At 35.2% G+C, this 21,847-nt stretch overlaps 2 protein-coding genes, 2 long non-coding RNA genes and 1 pseudogene across 18 annotated transcripts; 3 read left to right on the top strand and 2 right to left on the bottom strand.

Annotated features, from left to right (window-relative positions):
* The first annotated feature begins 97 nt into the window (after nt 1-97).
* LOC142546065 (casein kinase 1-like protein 2) lies at nt 98-7,203 on the top strand (annotated as a pseudogene).
* LOC142546069 (uncharacterized) lies at nt 6,840-9,750 on the bottom strand. Its single transcript, XR_012820417.1, has 2 exons — nt 8,114-9,750; nt 6,840-7,976 (listed from the first exon to the last, which is right to left on the bottom strand). It is a non-coding gene; the product is annotated as an uncharacterized LOC142546069 (long non-coding RNA).
* Nucleotides 9,751-10,460: 710 nt separating this feature from the next.
* On the top strand, nt 10,461-13,625 carry LOC142546068 (uncharacterized). 2 transcript variants are annotated; one of them, XR_012820416.1, is made up of 4 exons: nt 10,461-10,996; nt 11,165-11,419; nt 11,687-12,547; nt 13,512-13,625. It is a non-coding gene; the product is annotated as an uncharacterized LOC142546068 (long non-coding RNA). The 2 variants fall into 2 exon arrangements; XR_012820415.1 differs by having other exon boundaries at nt 10,471-11,419.
* Nucleotides 12,555-15,454, bottom strand: LOC142546066 (THO complex subunit 6-like). Of its 14 annotated transcripts, none has more exons than XR_012820409.1 (5): nt 15,125-15,316; nt 14,976-15,007; nt 14,740-14,872; nt 12,863-13,184; nt 12,555-12,722 (listed from the first exon to the last, which is right to left on the bottom strand). XR_012820409.1 is itself a non-coding variant. In XM_075653570.1 (5 exons), exons 1-4 carry the CDS (start codon nt 15,314-15,316, stop codon nt 13,995-13,997), a joined length of 384 nt encoding a protein of 127 aa, XP_075509685.1. In that variant the 3' UTR covers nt 12,555-13,184; nt 13,970-13,994. The 14 variants fall into 14 exon arrangements, 8 of the variants coding, with proteins under 8 accessions (XP_075509685.1, XP_075509681.1, XP_075509687.1 ...); XR_012820410.1 differs by having other exon boundaries at nt 12,555-12,689; XM_075653570.1 differs by adding an exon at nt 13,970-14,021 and having other exon boundaries at nt 12,555-13,184.
* Nucleotides 15,455-15,662: 208 nt separating this feature from the next.
* LOC142546063 (disease resistance protein RPS2-like) lies at nt 15,663-18,742 on the top strand. Its single transcript, XM_075653564.1, has one exon. The coding sequence runs from the start codon at nt 15,663-15,665 to the stop codon at nt 18,369-18,371; it is 2,709 nt and encodes a 902-aa protein (XP_075509679.1). The 3' UTR covers nt 18,372-18,742.
* Nucleotides 18,743-21,847: the final 3,105 nt, after the last annotated feature.

Below are 21,847 nucleotides of genomic sequence, written 5' to 3'. Positions count from 1 at the left end.
ATCTCACCAAAATCAAACCTTCCATTACACGCGCGATCAACGCGTGCTGTCCACGCCCGTTTCCTTGACTTTTAGCACCCAAACAACGAACATAAAGGAATATATATTTCGATCGAGATTCGTAAATTGTCTTTCTTACGTCTGCTAACCCTAGGTGTTTTTCTTAAAGTGGGAATTAATTTCTTTTAATCCTCTAAATTCATGCGCAAAATCCCTAAAACGAGCGTGTAGATCTCTGTATCTTTTTCATGGAGTCCCCTTGCTGATGAATTTTGTGTACGGAGGGGGAAGCTGAAATCTAGTTTTTTTTGTCGATGGAGCCGCGAGTGGGGAACAAGTATCGACTAGGTCGGAAAATTGGCAGTGGATCCTTCGGAGAGATCTATCTTGGTAGTTACAGCTGTTTGATTTTCATGCAATTTCTTCGATTTTGAACTTGACTTTGTTGATTCCGTGTTAATTGTTGGTTAATTTGCTGGTGCAGGGACTAACATTCAGACTAACGAGGAGTTGGCAATTAAGCTTGTGAGTTGTGTTATTTCCTTTAGTTTGTAGTGATTTTTCTGTTTCTTGAAAAATTATTTGCTTGTCGACCACATGGTTGTGTGATTAGTTACATGAGAAATTTGCTCTTTCTTTTGGCTCGAGCTTAATTAATGAGGTCTCATGAGATCGTTAATTTTCTATTATTTGATTTTATATCTAGACACATGCTTGCATAAATACATATACTGTTAATTGGTCATGTGTGTTGTGGAAATTGAGACTTATACCGAGTAGATTTTGGTGGAATTTCATACTGTCAAATTTTAATTGACGTAGAATTTTCATTCTACTCGTCTTCTTGTGCTTTTGAATTTTGGCTAGTTTATTGGCTCTAGAAACTTTGTTATTGTTATACCAAAATAGTTGAAGAGCATGATTCCACTAATTTGGTACTTGAATCGAATAATTGATAATTTCTTTTAGTATGAGTTACTAATGGAGATTTTATTTCCCTGAGTGGGACGGATGGGATGACTTGGTTTCTTGCTGTTCTTCTCTTTAATATGGAAGATAGTAGAATCTACATCTACATGATTCTGTAGCAGATTGCATGGTTAATGCTATGACTAGATCTGTATTAATTTTGTCTGCATACATGATGTGATTGTCACTCTGTTATTACTATAGTTTGTCGTTCCTAACATAGCCATGTTTTTATTACAAAAGTCGTTAAAATTCGATATTTGAAGCATGTGCTTTGGTCTATTATTGCTATAGTTTGTTGCTTTTAAACATAGACCTTTCCTTTTAAATTTCGGAAGTTGTTAAAGGTTGGCATCAGATACATATGCTTTGGGGATAATAGTTCATTCCTAAATGGTGTGATTTGCATCTTGTACTTTTTTTTCCAATCCTTTCATCGGAAAGATAGAATACTTCTTTTTGGAATGAGCAAGTTGGTCTATTTGGCAGCTATTTAGAATTATAAAGCATCATTTTCTCTTTTTCTCAGCAAAAGCTGGTAGTTACGATTCCAACAAAATTTCATTTTGGGTTCAAGTTAGAGCTATTTGTGAAATACTTGACAGTCAAAATAATTTATTTTGTGCAATTTCTCTTGGAGGGTCATAAACTAAATTTAGTTGTCAATTTTCATCACAAATTCATGCTGGAGAAGAAAACTTGAGATTCAGTTATTGTTTGAAGTTTATTTTAGAGTTGAGACCCCCTGATGCAAAGTAGGAAGTTGTCCGTGCTACTGTATCTAATTTTCCAATGTATATATTATATCTTCCTTGACAACTATTTTATTTCACAGACTGCATTGGTCTTTGTATTGTTTTTTATCAAGTTAGCTATTGTCTGCGGTTTTTGTTTCCTACCGAAGAAGTTCCGCTATGATTTATAGGTGAAATAATATTGACTGAATTTCCATTTCTCATGTAATTGCTAACAGGCAACAACAATGTCCTATGTGACATTTAAAACACTTATTGCGTGGTTGGGAATTGACAAGTTGAATTGTGAAAATCGTATTGACTGAAATTTTATTGATCTTATAATTGCTAATAACAATGTCGTATGTGATATTTAAAACTCTTATCCCATTCTTGATAAAGTTGTGAGGCAAATAGCATTTTACACCCCCATGAAAATCCAAAAAAACACAAAATCCTGTATAAATTCAATAGCCTTTTACAGCCACGTGTTTTTAAAAATCATGCACCTTTACCTCTTTTGCAAGGGCTTTTATGTCTTATTTTTAATTTTTACACGTGGTTTTAAATGTCTCTTGATTTTACATATGGATTTTTCTCGCTTTTTTGAATTTTCACAGACGGTGCTGATGTAATTTGCACTAAACTTATGCTATCTTGTGAACAGTAATTCATTTATTGGTTAGAATCTTCGTCGTTTCTTTTCTTAAGGGAGAGTGCACGAGTTTGTTGTCTTGATAATTCAATGTATTATGAGTTTTGCTGATCATTTGTTCGCATGGGAACTCAAATTTTTTATCCTGTTTTACTGTTTCAGGAAAATGTGAAGACTAAACATCCCCAGTTGCTGTATGAGTCAAAACTATATAGAATTTTACAGGGCGGAAGTAATGATTCATTTGGAATCTTATTTTCATTATTGATCTGATGGTGGATTTTTCTCAAATATATTATGGAACCAAATTTTATTTGTTCATCACATTGCAGCTGGGATACCGAATGTGAGATGGTTTGGTGTTGAAGGAGATTACAGTGTTCTAGTTATGGACTTGCTTGGACCAAGTCTTGAAGATCTATTCAATTTTTGCAGTAGGAAACTTTCACTGAAGACAGTGCTCATGCTTGCAGATCAAATGGTTATTTTTTAAACTTCTTATACTTGTTACCAACGACATTGGTATAGGAAGAAATGCTTTTTTTGAAGCATGTACCAATTAACTTAGCTTTTTTCTGGCCCAATCTTACTTTCAGATCAATCGTGTTGAATTTGTCCATTCAAAATCATTTTTACATCGAGATATCAAGCCAGACAATTTCCTCATGGGCTTGGGACGGCGTGCAAACCAGGTTCTTTCTTACGTGTGTCTGTGCTTTATTTGGATGATTTCTTAAGATACACTGATTTAATGTTTTAATTTGACATTAATATTAGGTTTACATAATTGATTTTGGCCTGGCCAAGAAATATAGAGACAGTTCAACTCATCAGCATATTCCTTACAGGTGAGACGAGTGTTTTGGTTACCTTCTTTGTTGACTACCTTGCATCAGCATTGGTTGCAGCAATTATGCATAACTGAGAACATTGGCAACAATGGGTGGTTGGTTCTTGTGACCTACATCTGTTAGGGTAATAAGAATGAAACTATTTGCAACTGCTTAACCTCCAGGTAGAGGGGATACATAATCATTTTAATCAAAAAGAGGAGAGTAAAATTACTTTTCAGAGTAAAATCTGTTCAAAGAGAAGTAGATCAGAGTCTATTTGCATTTAATCATCTTGTATTTTGATCTTAGTGTCATAACTCTGTGGGATGGAAGGCTTAAAAGGGTTGTAATCAGTTGCATGGCTTCGAAAAAGTATTCTCCCCGTTCCTTATGAAATTGAGCTGGTATAATTAAGTAAGATTAAATGTACCTTGAAGTCGAGATTAAATACACAGTGCACTACAATGTGGTAAATAAAGGTGACACCCCTTGAATGTAGGCGATAATGTCATTTGTTTCTATCTTCTATTAAAATATTCATTTCCGAAAGTAAGAGATGACTCAATATTAAGAGCAAATGTACATATTTAAGGTGACCGTTACTGTTTAAATTTGTTTGATCCCACTATGTTGTTGTTCTTTATCAATAATTTTGCTATATTGTGTTGTCATAATGCAGGGAGAACAAAAACTTGACTGGAACTGCACGATATGCCAGCATGAATACGCACTTGGGTATTGGTATGGGTCTCTCGATATTGTATTTAACTTATTCCTTACAATTATATTAGTTTAATTACCTACTTTCCCGAGATGCTACTGATATGCTTTTCAGAACAAAGCAGGAGAGATGATTTGGAATCTCTTGGATATGTCCTAATGTATTTTTTAAGGGGAAGGTAACTGTTGGGACTGGACTTCATAATTTTGGCTCCTGATTATGCGGTGATTTGTCTGATGAATTATACTCTGTGCAGCCTTCCTTGGCAGGGACTAAAAGCTGGAACTAAGAAACAAAAATATGAGAAAATAAGTGAGAAAAAGGTTTCAACTTCTATTGAGGTGATCTTACGCCTGAACTTTGTGCTTGGTAGTATTTTTTTCGTTTGATGTGGAAGTTTATCTGTGATCTTGAAATTTCTTCAGTCACTGTGCCGGGGCTATCCAACCGAGTTTGCGTCATATTTCCATTACTGCCGTTCACTGCGTTTTGAGGACAAACCAGATTATGCTTATCTTAAGAGAATATTCCGCGACCTCTTCATTCGCGAAGGTCTGGAATATCTGGTCAGAAAAGCAGTGATTGTGTGAACTCCTTTCAGTTCTGAATCTGTAATGCATATATTTTTGCTTCAGGTTTTCAGTTTGACTACGTTTTTGATTGGACTATTTTGAAGTATCAGCAGTCACAGATGGCCACTCCTCCTTCGCGGGCAAGCAATTTTAATCTGTGTTAAAAATCAATGATATTTAGTTTTTGTTTCATAAATATTGTACTTGATTTTTGTGATGATCACACTACTGTGTTTTCCCAAAATTCCATGCCTTCTGATATTATATTAGAGCAAACATGATACTTCAATTTGCTTTTGCGTGATTCCAAGATGTCCGTTCCCTGCTTTTCCAAATTTTATGAAGCCTTAGAGATATGCCACATGAAGCATTGTGTAATAGTTTGATTTCCATTTATCTGTCAAACACCACAATCAAGAATATTTGAACTTGAGGGGAGGGTTAAGAATCAAAGCATCATTCTAGATGATTTGGTTATTAAATTGTGCATAAGTTGAATTAAATATTTGATTTCAATTTGATCTTGAGTGTTATTTGGTTGGAGTGATTTCCACCACTGTTCTGTAGTCATCTTGGAGTTGTATCACCACGATCAATTTATTTAATGGAGAAGTGTTTTAGCTATATCCTTTGATGCATTTGTTTGTGGATTTCGGCAATTGATCAAACCCCTTAATTTTTGTGTGTTTTATTCGGGTCTCTTTCTTCTTTTCTCTGTTTAAAATTTTAAATATTACGGATTTCCTCCACTTTAGTTTCAAGTGAAAAATGTTCTTTCGCGAGCTGATTATTGTAATTTACATCAAGAGAGAATTTAGCAACAGCCCTGGGCATTTTTCTGCGTTCAGGGTGACCAAGTCATGCACTGTTGCAGTTCACCCTCTTCTCGAAATTTGAGTTCACATAGTATCAGAGACTTGGAATGACTTAACAGAAAGCTAACCTTAATGCCGCTAGCTAACAGCGCCGTTCTCGGCAGAAAGTAGACTGAAAGGCATTCACTGTCTCGGGTTACTGTCTAAGCAAACCCACTATTAGAACTCCCTCGAGTAATCTGTCTCGTCTGTCTTTATTTTTTGCAATCAATGCTGCAAGTGCTTTCTCTTGTAATCATTCTAATGCATGTATAGTGTTGTGTTAAGTTGTTTAGTTGTTGAAATTAATTTTTTTAATATGTATTTAAACCTCCAGCTTGAGGGGACTGTTGAGACTTTAGAGTGATGCTTCTGTCTTCATATTATAGGGCCAGTTTGTATAAGTGACCTATTAGTTGAGTGATGAGTCATGACAAACTTGCTAATTCTCCCTGGTTCCTTACCTCCTAAAAACAGGGGAAATTTTCCTGTTCATTATTTTCTTTCGAGCAAATGATGTATGTTGTTTCAGGGCCCAACTGCTGTTATGACCTCAGGACTGCCCCCTGCGATTCCTAATGGTGAAAGGTTGCCAGGTACTTTTCCATGCATCTGTTGTCTGCCTTTCTTATTCCAGATCAGGTTATCAATCAATTGTGATTTTTGTTTTTGTACAAACTTAATATTTCTGTCAGCATATGGTGAGTTGCTATTAAGATTTATGCAAGTTTGACCTCGTGGAAAGATGTATAATCCATATATGTTTCTAAAATTATTTTGACTTTGTATTGGTAGTCACACTCAAAAGACTTCTCTTGGTATATGTGGTTTTTATTGTAGGTGGGGAGGAAGAGGGGAGGCAAGGAGGCACTTCTTCAGCTGATCCATCCAGACGGAGAAGTTCTGGACAGGTGATGAATGCTGGAAACTTTTCTAGACATAAAAGCCCTGTTGCAAATGATTCAACAAGCAAAGATGCCATGGTAAGCTGTAATTTTATCCGCATCTGGCTCTAGATTAAATCTTTGTGCTTATTGTACATGCAACCATTGGGTTAAAAATTCAATGTTCTGCCTACTAATATGCACAAAATTCGTAAGAACATGAATAGTATAGTTCAACTCAAATAGATTGGTGCCCTATGCATTGAGTTGTCAAGCTCGTGGGATGAATAGCTCCTCAAGTTGCACCAAAAAACTAAAATTTGAGTGCATTTTTTAACCAAGTATGTTTTTGTTGCCTGTTATTTTTGGCCTGTAATATTTTGTAAATTGGATGGTTGGATTTTGCAGCAGTCAAGCTCCACTTTCTTTGGAAGGTCTAATGGATCACTAAGGCGAGGTGCTGTTTCTGGAAGTCATGAAGCTCACACACTGGGAAACAATTCTGAACCCAACTGTTCTCGTACTCCTGAAGCTAGTCCAGCAACGATAAACAAAATATCAAGTGGACAAAGAATCTCACCCCTTGGTGGATCCTCGGAGTCGAAGCATATTTCTTCTGGGAGGAACAACCCTACCACGAATAATTACGATTCAACAGTAAAGGGTATCGAAAGCTTGCACTTTGATGATTAAGAACGGAGTCTCTCTCAAGTGCCATCGACATCCTAACAGTCCTGTAAGTCATAAAATTGTGCGATATACATTATCCGGATTTAAGAACCTTGATAATTCTCTTCTGGAAAGATGTGAATTCGAACATCAAGAGAACAGTTGTACTCACGACGATTCATTATTCATAAATATGTAAGAGTGGATTGTGTAACATAATCAGAGAAGGTGAAGTTATGTTCCTTCAACTGAGTTGAAGTGGCGTGGGTCTTTAATACCATGTCCTCTTGCTCTTATTTTAACATTTGGATATCCTTCTGTCTCCTCTTAATTTTAGACTTAGGTTGTGGAGCATCAATTTCCGCAACTATTTATCAGTTTCTAACCTTAACACTGTATCCCTGCTTCTCTACTTCAGGTTACTTAATTATGTGGTCACTTGAATTATATCATTTAAGAAATCCTTTTCTTAAAATGAAGTTTCGTCTTTCAAATAGCTAAGTAGCTTTCCCATGGGCCCGGATCTGTTTTGGCCCTCACCCAGTTTCATTGTCTTCAAGGAAAATTTTGCGCTGTTAGCTTATTTTCTGAGGGTCTTCTGTCAAATGACTCCAATTTTACACATATACATACAAAGAGTAGGGGCATTAGCAGTTAGTCGTATGTACGTACGTACATACACGATGCGAAATGACACCGAATTCTTTCTCTTTCGGTTCCAAGTGCCAGCGACACATGGAATTTCCTAAATACAATTTACCAAGATGACAAGGAGTGCCACCCGAATGTGTAATGTCGTAGAAGCAAAAAATATAACCCGGCTCGGCAGATCAAAGATACATAATAACCCGGGAAAAATGTCCAATAAAAAATCTTGAAGATACAATCAAGGAACTTATGGATGATCTGTATTAACATATCTCTAATTAAACTAAGCTGCTCGCAAAAAAGCAATACCTGGAGATTTTCATACATTATCGGAAAGCTGATCTACAGAAGGGACTTGAACTTGGAGAGAAGTATTTGATGCATGATACTTTACCATCAATGCTTGGAAGCAGATAGCGTGAATTCATATTGTCATTCTGTAATATCGGCACATGAAAAAACTTGAGAAACATCATTTCAAGGCTTAAAAGGGGGAGAAACGAAGGGTTAGCCTAATGATGAGGAATAATAACCAGGATTTGAAAAAGGGTTTTGTAGAATTAGAGCTATGCACCTTTTTTCCGTTTTCGACAGATGCTTAAATTGGTTCCTCAAATTCTTATCAGTTGAACCAAAAACATGACCATGGAGGTTATAGGACAATATACCCAAATACTTACTGTCTCATGGGGCCCTGGGGAAACAAAGTTTTGGGGTAGGGAGGCAAGCTCGAAGGAAAAGAGGCAGATGGGTGAAACTTGAATATTTTTGGAGAACTTCACATAAAATTGTAAGTTTTTTGCTTGGGTATGGGGGGAGGGCTACAGCCCACTGTATCCGCTCTTAGTCACTTCGCTACAACCTCGCAAAATAAAATACCGTTTTTCAGAAGCTGGGGACGGTGAATAACTCAGATAAGATCATAGATCATCATCCACAACGAACATAGCATATGCAATGGAACCAGAATTGTAATCAACAGCAAAGTCATGCAACTTCAAATAAACAAGTGAACCAAACAGCTATCCCTGTAGCAAAGCATGTGTTATCCTAACTCCAAAGAATGTTAGGTTTCGGGACTGAGTCATATGTGTGCACCTCATAAAAACAATAACAAGAAACAGAGAACTCGAAAGCAAAAGATACCAGCATATATGTTATTGCCCGCCCCTTACTGCCAGAAAACAATGCAGATTGATAATGTAAAAGGAAAACAAACTGTTGAAAGAACCCCACTTCTTGTAAAATGGTTCATCAACAAATTATAGAATAGCGTACTCAATTATTCAGAATGAGTACATACTTTTAACTCATATCCAAGAATCTCGTACACCAAACAAAACATATATCAATACACTAGTAGATCATATCAAGGACAACGAAACATGAACTCTTATTACATGAAATCATATAATTAAGACCATTTATAACAAAATCTTCATCGATATCCATAAAGCATCAGATTACACCTCTCTTTAATCCATCTAAAGCTTTTCTTAATAGAACCCTTGACTTTACCTTCAACAGTGTAAGCCTTGTAGCTAGCGATCCTCTTCTTCCTTTGCAGCTCAGGGATCATTAAAGTTCCAATTTTTGGAACTCACCCCATTTGTTGACTTGCCTTTCTTGAACTTCCACGGGTCTCCGGCCGCCGGAACCACGATATCCATCTGCCCATTGGTTTGTACATAAGATGTCGCGTATGAGGCGCTGTAGCAACGCAGATCTTGCATCCCATTTGGGTTCGACGAGACACCGTCGTGATTGTTGCCGCTGAAATGATGGTTGTGAGTGTTGTCCAGTTGCATTCTTGGGTCCTTGTGCGATTTGGATCTGAAATCCTCCATGTTTCCAAGATTTTCTTGGCTTTTTTTCTTGATTTTATTCGTTGGTGGGTTTCCTTTTCCACTTGCTATTAGTCCATTTACGTGGGATTCGGGGTTTTTCTAGTTGATTTTAATTAATTTGATTACTTCGCGAAGATGATGACAAAACATAATCTTGTAATGCCAATTTCTCCGATAATTGATAACAAACATCTAAAATATACATGTTTCTATTTCTAGATGTCTTAGATAGTACATATCATCATACGCCCATTTGCTCAAATTTGAAAAGAAAACAATATTCTAACATCGAGTCAATTCTTCTTAGCAATATCTTGAGTACTTGGTCGGATTCCAGTTGGAATTCCCGAAACTCTCATTTTTCGCTCGATAATATCCATGTTATATATATTTCAAATCTATTATAATTTCATTACATCTGTTTAGATTAACGCTTAGATTAACAATAGATGAATTTAAAATCCACCAAACATAAATTAATCATTACAATCAATTTGATTTAAAATCCATAGAATTGAAATTCATACATTCAAATCTTTTCATTAAAACACAACTTCATCTTCTCCGGTTGAAGGTATACTTGAGTCCAATCTAGTACAAGAAGTATGATGTTGTAAGAAGATCCCAATAGCCCAAGTACGATTTTTGACACAAACTTTAAACCAATTCACCCTAATTCCTCCTGATTTCAAAATCTTTTCACTCTGCCTAGTTCCATTTTTTGAATGACTACTTCCAGCTATGATCATTCATTGAAGTTTTGATATTTTATTATTATTTTTTTTAATATCACGCTTCACCCGTTACTGATTTTATGAAAAATATTTATGAAATGTATCTCAATAAGCAATTCTAATGTTTGTAACTATAATACTTATATTGTGATTACATTAAAACGATTAAAGCATTTTTATCATTTTATACATGTAGACTTACGGATGTGAAACATGTTAAATTTGATTTGCGAAATCCAACTCGGATTAATGAACTATTATTGAGCCGAAACGGAATCAAACTTAAATTTGATTATTTATTTCAAACATGTGTGTAGGCATTTCGAAATTATCGAACTGAAACTAAATTAGAGCCAAAATTATTTTGTTCTGTAGTTCGCAAGCGGCTCACGAACCTTAATATTTTATTAATATAGACTTATCATATATTAAATAAATACATTTCAAATTTTTATATGCAGTTAGATGTAGAAAGTGAAGGATTATCATTAAAAAATGGTTGATTTCTTCTTGCTTGGTGTAGGAAGGATAAAGTGTTCTCATATAATTGATGTTGTGTGTGTCTGACCAGATCCTTATTCACATTATCCTCATTTTCACCCTTTTAATAATATCTTTTCTTTTGCGTGTGTGGACAATAAAACAGCTTGCGCACGACTTTGTGTGTGAGATTGTGGCATGAGGTGTTGTGTATGCTGATGCCCGAAGATTTCAAGTACCACTACCTGAGAATCCTCCATGGTGGATAGATGAGGTTTGTCGAGTTCTGGCTCACTTGTACAGCCTAACAAAAGCCATATTCCCATGTGCAAAGAAGGGGGTTCTTTTGCAACATGTAGTCGATCAAGGGATTCACCAAATCAGTCGGTTTCAAAGGTAATTACTATTCTCCTGGTGAATTGCTTTATAGTTTGATTAGGTTTCTGGTCTATTTTTCCTCACGTGCTGCTTAGCTCATTGTGACATATCGGCCAGCATCTCTTAACACGTTGGCTCATTTTCTCCCACTAATGTCAATTTTTCTTCCGTTTTTTTTTTCTGCAGGATGGCTCCTTGGTGGGAACAACCACAAAAGAAGGTGCTGGTACTGTAAAGGTGTCTTCCACTTGTATTAGCCAGGAAGTTGGGAAGGATGAAACAGTTAAAGCAGCTCTTGACAAATTGAAGGAGTCGAAGAAAAAGTGATGACCAATCTAAAGGCATACCTGTTGAGGAAGAATCAAGAGAAGAACTTGAATCGACATTAGATGCTTGGATAGGTTCAATCATTCACATCAGACAATTCATGGGGAGGACAATGTAATGATTGAGATGAGTAAAATGTATAATTTTACAATTATAAATGCACGATTTATGTTTTTTTTTTTTTAAAAAAAATTTGCACTATGAATGTTTTTCGAGACAAAATATTTGGATTTTTTTTAGTACAATTATTATAACTATGAGGAATGGGATGGAAGAGAGATTATTTTTTATTAACGTGAAAATAGACTGCGTCCTTACCACAATATATAATTTTTGATAAAACGATAGACGATTTATTTTACAATTTATATAAGACATAAGATCACATGTTCTATTTCTATAGATTGCAAATAAAGCGATTATTGGAAGAGATAACATTGTTATGATACAATAAGAGAGCGGTTGACAGAATCATTGTTTCAAGATCCGGCACTAAAACACAAATAACGCTAATTGCATACATGGTTCAAAGATAAATATACAAATAGTGCCAAGGTAATTTTGAATCCAACCATTAAATTTGCTTTGATAATCAATGCATTTATAATCTCTGCCATCAAATTTATTTTTATATATATCGATTAATAATAATTGTGCACAATAACAATAAAATAACAAAACTAACATTATTTAAATATGTAAATTTGGTTTTCATTGGTTGTCCAGTAAAGAAATATGTCAACTTGCATGTCCAGGTAGATGCATATTGAGCACTTGGACAATCATTTTGCAGAATTCTTACTTTTAATTAATATTATATTTTCCTGTTATAAAATGGAAATCAAATAATATAATACATAATGCTTTGAAGCAATCAAAAAAGGAATCTTGTATTTTTTTTTAAAACTAGATACACTATCAAAGCAAAAAAGTCAACAATTCACCAATGTGAAAAAAAAGTGTAGGTGATTACCAAGAAAGTATAATAATTGAAGAAAATGATAAAATATGCATATTTACTTTGAAAAGAAGACTAACAACAAATAAAAAGAAAACAACAAAAAAAATAGTGGACAGTGAATGAAAATATCACTGTTATATCACAACTTTCTATTATTGTTTAGCTAAACATCATTTATGCTATCGAGGGCTAACCAAATAGTTGAACCTGATGGCTTGTGAAAAACCATCCATAACACATACAAATGAGAACTTGAACCTAACTGACAAGGAATAAATAATGTGTTAATATAAAAAATATGCAAGAACGAACTTGATTATTGTCAAACACTACATCTTGAATACAAGCATGAGTTGTCGTGCTAAAAACACATTCACGAGCAGGAAGATTCCAGAGTGACAAAGATTGGCCCTTTTCACAAGCCTATGACGGTGCAGATAGATGGAGAAATCAAGACTTCGAGCCAGAACAACGTAGCACAGACCACAGAGTAATAAAATCATTAGTGCCAATAGAATAAACTAAAAAGGATAGGTTAGTGGTGCAAAGTGAACAAAATTAAAATATAGTAACATTTTTATCGCATAATCTCTTACCAACCAGCTCTCGCTACAATCAATAGCAATGCAACTAACACATGGATAAGATGTGTTTGATTTCTTATCTGGTATGGGATCAATTATTTGGATGCACTTCCCAGCTGTGCAATCTACAACAGATCACAAAATTCAATCAAGTCAGATACGTTCGTAATAAAAAACGAAGACTACTCAACTTGTATATATGTGGCAGAAACCAGAAGAAACACGCCGATTGGATATTTATTTTCTAATCAAACTCACATCAGTTATGTCCTGGTCGTACAGTAAATTTAGTACCCCATATTTGTGCAACACCATCTTCTGAACCAGTTATGATCTGAAATGGAACAAAAAATAGCAAGTAAAAGAGCAGACTATAAACATAAACGTTTTTGAGAGTCAGTTTGTACAAATCTCTTGGCCTCAGCTGACTCCTTTTACGTGATTTTGTATTACAGAGCTTGTATTTTACAAGTAAATATTTATATGCTTCTCAGTTACTTCATGCGATTTTCATTTTTATTTCTTCCTTTTCTACCTCTAAGCAAAACAGTAAAAGCTTTTTGATTCTTGTATTAACAGATCTATGTATCTTTTTCAACTGGTATCTTTAGTGAACCAGACAGTACATACGAAGTAGCTTTAAGGGAGCCCTCTATTCAAGATTGGCCGCTACTCTTCAATACAGAAGCTAGAGTGAGTTTCTATTTGCTTTCTTGGTGATCCTACTTGTAGTTCTTTCTTTGGGCCTCTGTGAGCATAATTTCAGGACTCAATTTTCCTCTGTAAATTTAAGTCCAAACAAAAATAACCCAAACGAGGCAACAATAAGACAAAGGAAAGCTGAAACCTAATTAGCTAAATGAGTTTCTGGTTCTAGATTGTCGATGGAAAAGAAAAGAAAAATGATGACCTGATTGCTTAACTTGCACGCAGAAATGCGGCGTAGATAGTTTGAGTGCCCTTTGAAAACCGTCTAAACCTCACGTCTCCTGATCATTGTACCAAGACTTGTTCAAGAATGTTGGTCATTTCATTTATTCACTTAATATTTTTCATACGAGGAAGGGTAGAAAAATCATGCCTCTCGTATTGGGCGAAGCAAAGTGAGAAAATGCATACCACATCCCAGCAATAAGCATGAGAATCACCAGCAGCCGCATAGATGGATCCCCTCAAGAGTAATCATGAAAATTCCACATTACTACATGCAAAGCACGATAGGCTGAAGTATGACGGAGAAAGGCCGGTATAATATGAATTCTCAAGTTGAGAGAAAGGACTGATAATGCCTAGGAAGTTAGCAGTTCACTCTCTAAAAGTTAGAAAAGCAAATTTGCAGGGCAATGAATATTAACTCGTTCAATATCAGAAATTAATGCACGTCGTTCCAGTTCACTCGTCTTAATCATTCATCTTTATCTGCAAAAGGGGCAGCAATAAATCATATAGGTGACATTTACTACTGCACAAATCCCGTCCCACGTAGCTACAAGAAAAAACCCTAGGCTGGAAATCCTATGAACTCCATACTGCTTAAAGGATAACAATGCACATAGATAAACGACAAAAGAACACAGTACTCCTACTGAAATTGTGGAAGATAACAGGAAAAGTGAAAATGTTTCAAATATCCAAAATGATTGGGAATTAAGTTCAAGAGCAGTATCTCACTAAACCAAATGGATAAACTAAAATGAGAAAATAATGCTTCTTGCTCATCATTCAAATAATTTTGCTTACCAAAAAAAATACATCACCTTAGAGTCTAGAGAAACCATGTGATCCAATCTCGACATGTCAAAGACTTGTAAATTTCGGCACTTAGACATTTCATGAAATAAATCTAACAGCAGCTAACTCGAAATAAGAACAATTAAAGAAGCATAAACCTGACAATCAACTGTCATAGCATTGTTCTCTAGAATAGGAGAGAGCGCACCACCCCAAGGAATAAGAATTAAACAGAAAACAGAAGACTGAAAAAACCAAGGCTTGTGTATCCGATACACAGTAAGAACAGAACTGAAAGACGCAGAAACAAAAATTGGCCAGTAATATAGACCAGTAACAGCACCAACGATAAGCTTTATAATATAGCTTCCATCACTAAGTGATATATACTTACTTTTCACCCCTTGCAGTCCCGCAACCATGCTCCTGCCAACAAATAAAGATGGCATATTTAATTCACACTTGAGTGTCCGAGAGTACGAATTGCATTTATCATGACTATAGAAGGAAGTAATCCCAGGTTTTAATTAGAAAGAATCATACCAAGCAGGAGTCAATGGAGCAAGAGGCAATGGATCCGGAGCTGGAGGCGCTGGCGAAGTGATCGGAATTGGGATTAGGGTTAGCGTTTGGAGCGAATGTGACACGGAAAATGGTCCGGGTAAGGGTTTCTCTCTCCCCTAAAACGCTCTCTCTGTAAGCGTCTTCATCCCAGTTCCTGCAGTCCATTCCCATTTCTCGTTTCTCTAAACTCCTCTCGCGAACTCTTCAAAACCTCAGTGGTCAATAAATTACCCCTTCTAGAAAAAAGAATTTGCGATCACCCCAAATTTTTTTAATTTTGTGTAGTCCACAAAATGGGTTAAAAGCAAATAAAAGTTTTTGAAGAGAGAGGGGGGACAAGGAAGGTTCCCAGGAGGACCAAGAAAGTTCCAGGTCAACTGAATAATGCTGTTAACTGCTGGCACAAAGCCGTCCAATTATCTTGCTCTATTCTCCTGTAAATCACCTCAATTAGAAAACAAGAATTAAGGGAAAAGCGCAGAAACAAAGAAACAGACTTTTGGTAATTCGAATTTTAATGGATTTTGTTACACCACTGTTGTCGCTTCTGGGTTGTTTGGCTGATTACCTTTTCAGAAAAGTAGCTATAGCCGCACATGTGGATCAGAATATTGATTCTCTTGAAGCTGCACTTGAGGAACTTTTTGATGTGCGGGACGATTTGAAAAAAGAAGTTGATAGAGCGGAGTTGCTAGGATTAACATGCACTAGCCAAGTCAAAGGGTGGCTAGCTAGAGTTGACAAAGTGGAAAATGAAGTAAGAATTATCAGAGAGGATATGGAGCAGAATAAGAGGCAGTGTATTCGATGTTGCTGCACAGACTGTTCTTTGAGATGTAGTATTGGCAAGAAAGTCGCAGATGCGATATTGTTAGTAAATGATCTCAAGGGGAAGGGAAAATTGGAAGTTAACTTGGCAGATGGATTGCTTCTTGTCCCTGTGGTGGAGATACCGAGCCGGCCAGCTGTGGGGCTTGAATTGATGTTGGAGAAAGTCGGGAAACTTCTTAGACATGAGAATGTTGGAACCGTTGGAATTTATGGGATGGGAGGCGTTGGGAAAACAACTCTGCTGAAGAGCATAAACAACGGATTTCTGACCTTGGATCATGATTTTGAAGTGGTGATCTGGGTCGTAGTATCGAAAGATTATGTGATTGAGAAGATCCAACAGGCGATTGGGGTGCGCTTAGGACTGTCTTGGGATGAAACTCAGTTTCAAGAATTACGAGCCTCGAGAATATACAATGTCATGAGAAAGAAGAAATTTTTGTTGCTCCTAGATGATCTTTGGGAAGGCCTTGATCTCGACAAGATTGGTATCCCTATTCCCAATCAAGAAAATGAAAGCAAAGTGGTTTTCACTACACGCTCAATGCAAGTGTGTAGTTATATGGACGCACACTTCAAGCTCAAAGTGGATTTCTTGGATGAGCTGAAATCTTGGCATCTATTTCAGGAAAAGGTTGGTGGAAATGAGATCATAAACTCACCGCCCATATTTAACCTTGCTAAGACCATTGTCAGAAAATGTGGAGGTCTTCCGCTTGCTATTGTGAGCATGGGAAGGGCAATGGCCAACAAAAGAACAAAGGAGGAATGGATCTATGCTGTAGAAGTTCTGAGCAAATCGCCATCAGAAGTGCGAGGTATGGAAGATGTTTTTACACTTCTAAAATTCAGTTACGACAACCTTGACAATGATATTTTAAGATATTGCTTGTTGTACTGTTCTTTGTTTCCTGAAATGTACTGTATTGAGAAAGAACAGCTTATTGAATATTGGGCTGGGGAAGGATTTTTAGATAGCTTACAGGATAGCAATGTCCAGATCATGGGACATGCCATTATAGGATCCCTAAAGGTTGCGTGCTTCTTGGAAACCGGTGAAGAAGAATCACAAGTGAAGATGCATGATGTTGTTCGAAGTTTTGCCTTATGGATCTTGTCTGAACATTCAAGTGCAGAGAAAAAATTCTTGATGCGGGCCAGCCAAGGACTCTTGGAAGCACCTTCTGTTGATAACTGGAAAAGAGCTGAGAGAATTTCGTTACTAGATAACGGAATCATTACACTAACTGAATTACCTAGCTGTCCCAACCTATCTACATTACTGCTCCAGTGGAACAAAGGTCTGAGCAAAATCTCTGATGGCTTTTTCCAATCCATGCCGGTTCTCAAAGTTTTGGACTTGTCATTCACCAGCATCCGAGAGCTTCCAAAATCTATCTGCAAATTGGTTGAGCTTCGGCATCTTGATTTATCAGGGACTAAGATAAGTACATTACCAAAAGAGTTGGGATATCTGACTAATTTAAGGCATTTGAATATTCAACGCAATCCATACCTCAGATCTATCCAACGTGAAGTAATATCAAGGCTCTGTCAGTTAAGGGCCTTGAATTTATATTACAGTTACTCTGGTTGGGACGTGCAAGATATCAGAAGTTCACCTGAAGTGAGATTCACCGACTTGGAATGCCTCACAGATCTCGTCTCTCTGGGGATCACAGTAAATGAATTATCAACATTGAGTAGTGTGTCGCATAGCAAATTCTTGCAACAGCGTATACAGTATTTGTACATCAAGGAGTGTGAAGGTTTACAACGTTTACCTATATCATCATATCCTGGAGATGCTGATCAGTTACGCAGGCTTAGTATCAGCAATTGCTGGAATCTGAGATACTTGGAGATCAATGAGGCGGCGGAGGAAACGCATAGTTGGTTACCGAGTCTAGAGATTCTTGCTTTAAATGGCCTTCCTAACCTCACATCAGTTTGGAGAAATAAGGTGAATCGTGGATGCCTTCAAAATCTTCGATGTGTGAACATTTCGTATTGTCACAAGTTGAAAAACGTTTCTTGGATTCTACTGCTGCCAAATCTTGAAATTATCTACATATTTTATTGCGAAGAGATGGAAGACGTGGTAAGTGAGGAAGAAGTGAGGGAGGAGGATTACTTCCACGCGTTTCCAAACCTAAGGGTCATGTCAATTCGAGATGTCCCAGAGTTGAGGAGTATTTCCAGAAGAGCTATCTTTTTCCCTAAGTTGAAGAATATTGCTGTCATAAACTGTCCGAAATTGAGGAAGCTTCCACTCAAAGCTATCCATGTCTCTGAATTGCCGACTGTTTACTGCGACAAGGAATGGTGGGAGAATCTTGAATGGGATGACTCTGGTACCAAAGAGGCGTTTCTTCCCCACTTCATGACAGCTTAATAATTGGAAAATTTACTGCTTTTTGTTGCTCAAACAACCCTGTTTATGCAACAAGTGATTTTGTCTCCCCTCAGACTTCTGTAAAGAATTGATTACAAGCTCCTGTGGCCAAGTTTTGGTGGGGTTGTAATGATGCGAATAAGAAGATCCGTTTGCTAACATGGCAACAGCTTTGTAAACCAAAGAAAGTGGGAGGCCCTGGATTCCATGGGGTGTCGAAGCTTTCGATCAAAGACCACGTTGGCGCGCTTAGCCTTTTGAATCCGACTACCGAGATACTTGCAGCTCTATTTCATCTCTTTTTTACATTTTTCAATCTTCCCTAAGAATAATTGTTATACTACATATAATTCCATTTGTGATTCTGAATCTGTCTCTTGGCCAAGATTGTGCAACCTGGAATGATAGAAAAACACGAAATCTGCAAGAACAGTATTTTGGAGGAGCACAAATAAAAATAAACTTTATATCCTCTCTTGGAAATATCTTGAATCTTATTTTTTTTTCTAGCATCAAGTGAATACAAGTAACTAAATCCAGTTCCCTTCAGAGTTAGTCTATGTCCAACTGTGAAATTCTTTTTATATCTCATCTTCATTAGATCATGTGAGTCATTAATGTAAATTGTTTATTTTTATAAGTTAAAAGTTAGAACATTAATATTAATCGAGAATTGTTGCCCTCGGTTTTCTGAAATATTAAAAACTAACCCCTTGTTTTCTGCTAAACATAATAAACTTGGGAGTTTTCTGAAATTATAATAAACCGACAACTATTTATCTACTACTAACTTTATGATTATTCTATGTTACATTTGGAATATTTCTCTCTCGTGATGTTGTCAAATGTTAGCTATTGTGGATCGTATATATATTCTTCTATAAAAATATGAGAGATTGATATGATCTAATGATACTGGAATAGGAGAGACAATTTTTTCAGTATAACATAGACTAAACCATATTTTTGTGTACACGTTTCGTATATGTTCAGTCGATTATATTTATTCACATACTATTATCAAAAAATTGAAATTTAAAATTCAAAATTTTCTGATTTTTAATAAGTATATATTTTCGTTTTTTTTTTTTTTACATAAATTCAACATTTCATAGAAAAGAAAAAATGGAAGGATAAAAAAAGAAAGAAGTATTTTGAGAATTCTAAAAATTACACCAAACCATATTTTGTTTCTATAACAGCTCAAATACTAGATATAGTATAGATATAAGTATATAGATTATTAGTATTATATTGTTATCAGACCCGGATTTGTAGTATAAAATTTGAGACAAGTACCTCGGGCCTCCAAATTTTGGGGGCATTAGAATTTTTAAAAAATTACAAGTATAATATAATCTAGTTAATTCATTAGCTCATCTCATAAATAATGATTAATGTGAAGTGGTTCATAATGAAAACTTGAAATATCATCTTCCATTTTTTTTAAAAATCTAACTCATGACTTTCAACAAGAATCAATAATCAATTCAATATACCTCTCTCGCAAGTTTCTGTCAAAAACAAATCATTCACCGTTCTACAACGATCAAGCTCGATGTAACTTGATTTCTCTGTCTATCTCTCTGTTTCTAGCGATTTTTCAATACTGACTGCATATTTTTTGAGATTCATAAAAAATTTCTCAACTCAAAAAATGTTTTTTCAATTTGAAGTTGTTTGAAGCTTATTTCCTATAAACTATTCTGTAAGAAGGACTAAATGACTTGACTATATTATTGATCAAGAAAATGTAGTTGAGAAAATTGATTATGCAAACTTAATTAATATTTTCGCTTCCAAAAGTGTCAGATAAGCAATATTCAAGTGACTATGTATTGGTTCGAAACATGAATTTCATATTTTGTTTGGATGATATTGACTTTATTAGTATCTGTTTATGACATCTTGTTTTGAATATTATATTTTATCTATTTTTTATTTTTAAAATCCATGTTATCTATATTATCATATTTATCGATAAAAAACACATCAATATCAAACTTTAAGGGTGTCATTTTTTGTCCTTAACTCATGTCTCCAAAATCTCAGGTCCAACAATTTTTGTTATTATTATTTAAAACTTTTTTTAAAAAAGAAGTACAAATGAGAAGGTGACGGTTTGTTCTGTTAGTTTTGCAATATATTTTTTCCACTTCTCAATGGAGTATATATTTTTTAATTATATTATATAATTTTTTTTAAAAAAAAACCCTCTATTGTCACGCAATTATTACTAGATAGAATTTGATACCGGATGATATAATTCTCATTTTAATTATTTACTGAAATAAAACTATTAAAGTATATTTTCATAAAAAATAAAATAAAATTTTAAGATCTTAAATTTTTATTATTATTTATCACTTTTCACGTTTTTTTAATATAATTTGATGCATTAATTAATAGGAGAATGATTGCACATTTATATGTTTGACCAACATTTATGTCAAAAATCAAATATTTCCCTTATGGCTCTAATTTGTATCATCAATTTCTAACACACCCATATAAAAAAATTTAGCATAAATCAACTCAACGTAAAGTAGAAAATTCATAATGGAAAAACTTTTCCCGCAATAATTGTGAAGACCGTGAAGGTGAATATATTAAAAGCTCCATAGTATATGATCAAACAAGCCACAATGCCAAGAAATGAATCTGATTATTTTGCGACAATGTTTAATTATGAAATAAACTATATTACGAGTTTTGTCGTTTTTTCGAATTTTATTTGTTAAAGAGCGTGGATATCAGACGTGACAATAATTAATAGGATAATGAACAATTTAGCCTTGTACATTACTATGTTTTACCAATCCTTATGTTAAAAACCAAATATTTCGTTTATGACCCTAGCTTAAATCTTTAATTTCCACCAAATGCCACATAAAAAAAATTAACATAACACAAATCAAATACGATCGATTGACTTGGGTTCAGTGCCGTGTCACATACTGTGGTGGACAAAAACATTTTTGTGTGTGTAATGACATGAAATAGTCGATATCTAATTCGACATTCCCATTTCCTTCCATTTGAGGAGATGAAGCTATCAATATCAAATTCAAGATATTCCTCGTTTTCAGAAGGAGAAGCAGTGAGTATAATTTTCAAATCCATAAATTTGATACTCTTTAACTTCAATTTTAAGTTTGTTTTACTTTTTTGAAGTTATTTTTTGATGCATATCAATTTCAAACCCATCTTTTAAATCTAATCTTAAAATGAAATGCTTCCATCCAAAATCCACTTGTTTGATCTACTCTTAAAATGAAATGTTTCCATCCAAATGGGGTCGATTTGCCCGTACATGGGATAAACCAGACTCATACTCCTAGCATAGCATATTCGAAATCTTCTTTTCCTTGAAAATAATAATAATCATAATAAATATTCTCTTCGAAATAAATAAAGTAGTTACTGTCCTCCTAGAATTCCCAAAATCCTTTAGCATCATGCTAACACATGAGCGA

This window comes from Primulina tabacum, chromosome 5 (genome assembly GCF_025594145.1).
Source record: "Primulina tabacum isolate GXHZ01 chromosome 5, ASM2559414v2, whole genome shotgun sequence".
Classification (NCBI taxonomy): domain Eukaryota; kingdom Viridiplantae; phylum Streptophyta; class Magnoliopsida; order Lamiales; family Gesneriaceae; genus Primulina; species Primulina tabacum.
This window is presented reverse-complemented; position numbering and strand designations above follow the sequence as displayed.

Coding starts and splice junctions, on each gene's coding strand:
- LOC142546063 (XM_075653564.1), top strand. CDS start 15,663: ATGGATTTTGTTACACCACTGTTGTCGCTTCTGGGTTGTTTGGCTGAT.
- LOC142546066 (XM_075653566.1), bottom strand. CDS start 15,316: ATGGGAATGGACTGCAGGAACTGGGATGAAGACGCTTACAGAGAGAGC. Junction 15,008..15,124: donor GCTCCATTGACTCCTGCTTG/GTATGATTCTTT, acceptor ATTTGTTGGCAG/GAGCATGGTTGCGGGACTGC. Junction 14,873..14,975: donor GGGACTGCAAGGGGTGAAAA/GTAAGTATATAT, acceptor TGCGTCTTTCAG/TTCTGTTCTTACTGTGTATC.